This window comes from Gekko japonicus, unplaced genomic scaffold (assembly GCF_001447785.1).
Source record: "Gekko japonicus isolate JY-2015 unplaced genomic scaffold, Gekko_japonicus_V1.1 scaffold823, whole genome shotgun sequence".
NCBI lineage: Eukaryota > Metazoa > Chordata > Lepidosauria > Squamata > Gekkonidae > Gekko > Gekko japonicus.
This window is the reverse complement of record NW_015170915.1, coordinates 225715-230398: the sequence shown is the minus strand read 5'-3', so window position 1 is coordinate 230398 and position 4684 is coordinate 225715. Positions and strand designations below refer to the sequence as shown.

Genomic DNA, 4684 nt, shown 5'->3' with positions numbered 1-4684 from the left:
GGCATCACATCCTTTCTCCTGGCTCTACCCCCAAAGTCTCCTGGCAAGAGACATTCAGAGGTAATTTGCTACTGCCTGTCTCTGAGTAGCAATCCTGGTATTCCTTGGAGGTCATCCATTCAAATACTAACCAGGGTTGACCCTGCTTAGTTTCTGAGATCTGACAAGATTAGGCCTACTTGGGCCATCCAGGTCAAGAAGAAGAAGAACAGAAGAAGAGATTGGATTTATACCCCACCCTTCACTACCCAAGTGAGTCTCAGAGCAGCTTACAAACTCCTTTCCCTTCCCCTCCCTACAACAGACACCCTGCGAGGTAGATGGGGCTGAGAGAGCTCTGACAGAAACTGCTCTTTTTCAAGAACAGCTCTTATCAGAACTACGGCTTGCCCAAGGTCATCCAGCCAGGTGCAAGTGGAGGAGTGGGGAATCAAACCTGGTTCTCCCAGATTAAAGTCTGCACACTTAACCACTACACTAAACCGGCTCTCAAGGCAATTACTGCTAGCCAAAGAAAACAGCAACAACAGTCCTCTAGTAAAGCTTTATTCCTTTACAAACAGGAGTTATTTAACAATGAGGAGTGGGAAATCATGGTATAGCAAAAATGTGCATACAGAATTAAACTTAGCCCACTTCTGCATTGTAATTTTTGTCACTCATTTGTCCCTATTGCTTCAGGGGTCCCCCCCCCACTGTGTTTTGCTCTCTAGTAGTCCCAGAGGGAGCAAAACAAATGTGGAAAGGGTGGGTGGGGGGACACCCAAAGCAATAGGGACAAAACAGTGACAAAAATGACAGTGTGGAAGTGGCCTTAGATGACAAAATGGAAGCTAAAACCAGAGGGAGTTTCATAGCAGGGATTTGCTGTTCTCATGATTCCCCGTGTGGGGCAAGGGCCTCCTGCTCGTGGCAGCTGCTGTATGCCTTGAGAAGGGTGAAGGTTGCCGTGGTCCCTTGCTTGTGCTCAGGCTGGCCCCAAGAGAAGGGGGCAAAGGGGGCAGTCCTCCAGGCCATCAGCCTACTTGAACATTTCCCAGTGGGTTTAATGTAGTGTTGCCAGCTCTGGGTTGGGAAATACCACGAGATTTTGGGGGGTGGGGCTTCAGGAGGGTGGGGTTTGGGGAGGGGAGGGATTTCAATGGGGTATAATGTCACAGAGTCCACCTTCCAAAAGTGGCCATTTTGTCCAGGGGAACTGATCTCTGTAACCTTGAGATCAGTTGTAATCCCAGATCTCCAGCTGCCATCTGGAAGTTGCAAACCAAAGAGAGAGATCACGGGAAGGAAGTTGAGAAGAAGCAAACAACCGTGATGTATTATGCCAAAAAAGTCTTCAAAGTAGAAATTTCTTTTTCCAATATTCATTACACATTAGTGGATTTGATGACTATCACTATGAGATACTACTAGAGAGTTTGTCAAATGGATTAATATTGTATTTCAACGCTACCCACTTTGATAAAGTTATACACGAAACGAGATATAATATGCATGGTTCGTTGGTGTTGATGGCGTTTGAATTGCTTCCAGTAAACTGAATATTGGAAAAAGAAATTTCTACTTTGAAGACTTTTTTGGCATAATACATCACAGTTGTTTGCTTCTTCTCAACCATCTGGAAGTTGGCAACCTTATGGCCAGTCTGCCCCTGCTCTATACCAAAATCACCCCCTTCTTTTCCTCAGTCATTGTCTTCATCTCTCTGTCCTCAAAAATCTCCTTCCTTTACTTTTCTGAACATTTAAACCCTTCAGACAACCCCCACCTCTTTCCTGCCAAATATACAGAGTGACATATTTGTGTAAATATTAATATTAGCTTGGGGCAAATAGTTTCTGATTCCAACCCTGGGGGGGAAAATCCCCAGAAGTGATACATCAAAGAACAAGAGAAAGACTACAGCAAGCAGGATTGGGGAAATCCAGGCACAAATTTCCCCTCAGCCAGGAAGCTTCCTAGATGTCCTTGGCCTAGCAATTTTGTCTCAGCATAACCAATGTCATAGGGCTGTTGTGGGGCTTACAGGGAGGAAGGAATTTTATTTATTTATTTATTCATTCGGGTAATTCAACTCCCCAGCCTACTTGGGGGGTGGGGAAGAGTTTACAAGGGATGGGGAAAATATATGAGAGTACCGGATGTAATAGTTCCCCTGTCGCTGTCCTCAACCAAAGGCCTGGCGGAACATCTCTACTTTGCAGGCCCTGCAGAAAGGTAGCAACTCCTGCAGGGCATGGATGTCTTCCGGCAAAGAGTTCCAACAGGCAGGGGCCAGGGCCAAAAAACCCCTGGCCCTGGTTGAGGACAGCCGGACCTCTCTCGGGCCGGGAACCACCAGGAGGTTTTTATCCCCTGAGTGTAATGCTCTTTCAGGGGCATATTGGAATAATCTACTTAATTCATTTTAATCCCACCAGTACCTTTAGGATCTCTTAGGGTTGCCTGCTTGGGCTTTGGAAATTCATAAAGATTTGGGGGCATTTCGTGGCAAGAGTAGGGTTTGGAGAGGGGATTGAGCTCAGTGGGGACATGTTTCCTCCAAAACTGTCATTTCCCCCAAGGACATCAACTGTAATTAGGGATGGGGACGTACCCACTGATGACCTGAAGTTTGTCATGAATTTTGGCTGGTTCATGATTCATGAAGCAATGTTCGTGAACTGAAGAACCACCATGAACGTTCACAAATTTTGATGCCGTTTGATTTTCAAGCCCCCCCCCCCGGGCTCCGGGTGCAGCCTCTCCCGTGGCCGTGGCATCCCAAGGCGGGGGAGGTCCGACGGCTCTGGAAGGTGAGGCCTGATAAAGAAGAGGGGGAGCGTTGGGGCCTCAGATGGGTAGGGGACGGAGTTTGATGGCACTCCATAGGTCCCTCTACCTTCGTGCATCGGCTTCCCAGTTCCTCAGCGTTTTCCCTGGACTCCTTCTCTCCCTGGCAGCAACAGGTAGTTCCGAGCACGTCCTTCTTCCCTGCCCCCTTCACTTCCCTCTCCTTTATACCCAGCTCCCTTTCCCAGCACTGCCTCCCGGCCCCGCCTTCCTGTGATTCCTCCCAGCCCCGTCCCCTATGATAAGCTCCGACACCATCCCTGGGTGTGCAGGGTCTTGTGCGTTTGTGTGTTCGTCATCAGCTTCTCCTGGGCACTGTTGGCCTCTCTTGCTGCTCCTCGAGGCTCTTCGCTCTGCGGTTGTGCTGGCCCAGGCTGTTGTGCTCCGTCGGTGCCGACGGGGTCCAGCGTTGTGAGGCGTTCCTGGTCTGTGGGTATTCTAGGTGAGTTGGTGGCCACTGGGGTCCCTGAGGGGTGTGGGTTATGTTCCAAGACCCCAGGACCGGGACAGTGGTGGTTAATGAAAAGCAGAAAGCAGAGGTTAAATGCAGGGTTTACCCCTGCTTTCTGGTCTTCACAAAAAACAGCTGTTTGGTTTAAACAGGAGCAATTTAAACCCCTGCTTTCTGCTCTCTGCAGCTTTTCACAAGGAGCAGAAAGGGGTGGTTTAAATGGCTCCCAGCCACGAACCACGAACCAAACCACAAAAATGTGATTCGTGCCTTTCCCTAGCTATAATTCTAAGAGAACTCCAAGCCTAAGGTTACCAACTCTGGGTTGGGAAATTCCTGGAGATCTGGGAGTGAAACCTGGGAAGGGTGGGGTTTGAGGAGTGGAGGGATCTCAGAGGGGTATAATGGAATAGAGCCCACCTTCCAGAGCAGCCATTTTCTCCAGCAAAGCTGATTTCTGTAGTCTGCAGATTCGTTGTAATTCCAGGAAACTGTCAGGCCCCACCTGAAGATTAGCCATTCTAGGCAGCATATGTGGCTCTCCTCTCCTCCACTTTTACCCCTCAACAACCCTGTGAGGTAGGTCACGATAGGCTTGCCAGACCCCCAGTGGAGGTGGGGGTCCCCTGCCATCAGGCCTGCCCCAGCTGTCGATCAGCTGAATGGCAAGGGGACTTACCAGGAGAAAGGCCCAGACCACATTGCTGGTGTTGCACAGGAAGTGATGACATCACACAAGCGATGTCTGCGTGATGCTCTGATATTTCAGCAAAAACTCAACAGTAGAAGCTGTTTTTACCATAGAGTGCTCAAATACCAGAGCAGCACAGCAATGTTGCAGCGTGATGATGCCACTTCCTATATGACGCCAGCAATATGGCCTGGACCTTCCTCTTTCTCCTGGTAAGACCTCCTCATCCTCTGCTGGTTGGCAGGAGGGACCTGGCAACACAAGATCACAGTGAGAGGATCGATAGCCTTAGGTCAGCCAATGAGCTTCATACCAGGGATTTACTACAATTACTATCAATCAAAAAAGACACATTTACTTCCATCCTTGGCATGATGCCTGTACCTCAGGCCTGCACCTTACCCGTTCTTCTGGCATCACCTGTTTCAAGGTAGGAAACACCTTCCAACCACAATAGGGTTGCCAGTCTCCAGGTGATGGCTGACGATCCTTCACTATCACAATTGATCTCTGGGCAACAAAGATTAGTTCACCTTAAGGGTTGCCAAGTCAAAATATCTTACCGGCGGGGGAGCCTCGCCGGGCTCCGGGAGCCGTCCTTCGATGCGCGCGTGTGCCACCAGCATGTCACCAGAAGTGACGTGCAACGTCGATCACATTGAAGGCGTGGCCCCGATCGTCGGAGGGAAAACCATAGAGTTTTCCCTCCG

At 49.4% G+C, this 4684-nt stretch overlaps 1 protein-coding gene across 1 annotated transcript in view; it reads right to left on the bottom strand.

The window, feature by feature from the left end:
* Nucleotides 1–3985, bottom strand: part of LOC107116741 (keratin, type II cuticular Hb1-like) — a 24926-nt gene extending 20941 nt beyond the window's left edge. Inside the window, exon 1 of the mRNA XM_015418731.1 lies at nt 3963–3985. Coding sequence (XP_015274217.1) covers nt 3963–3985 — 23 coding nt within the window. The remainder of the gene's footprint in view (nt 1–3962) is intronic.
* Between the last annotated feature and the right edge of the window lie 699 nt (nt 3986–4684).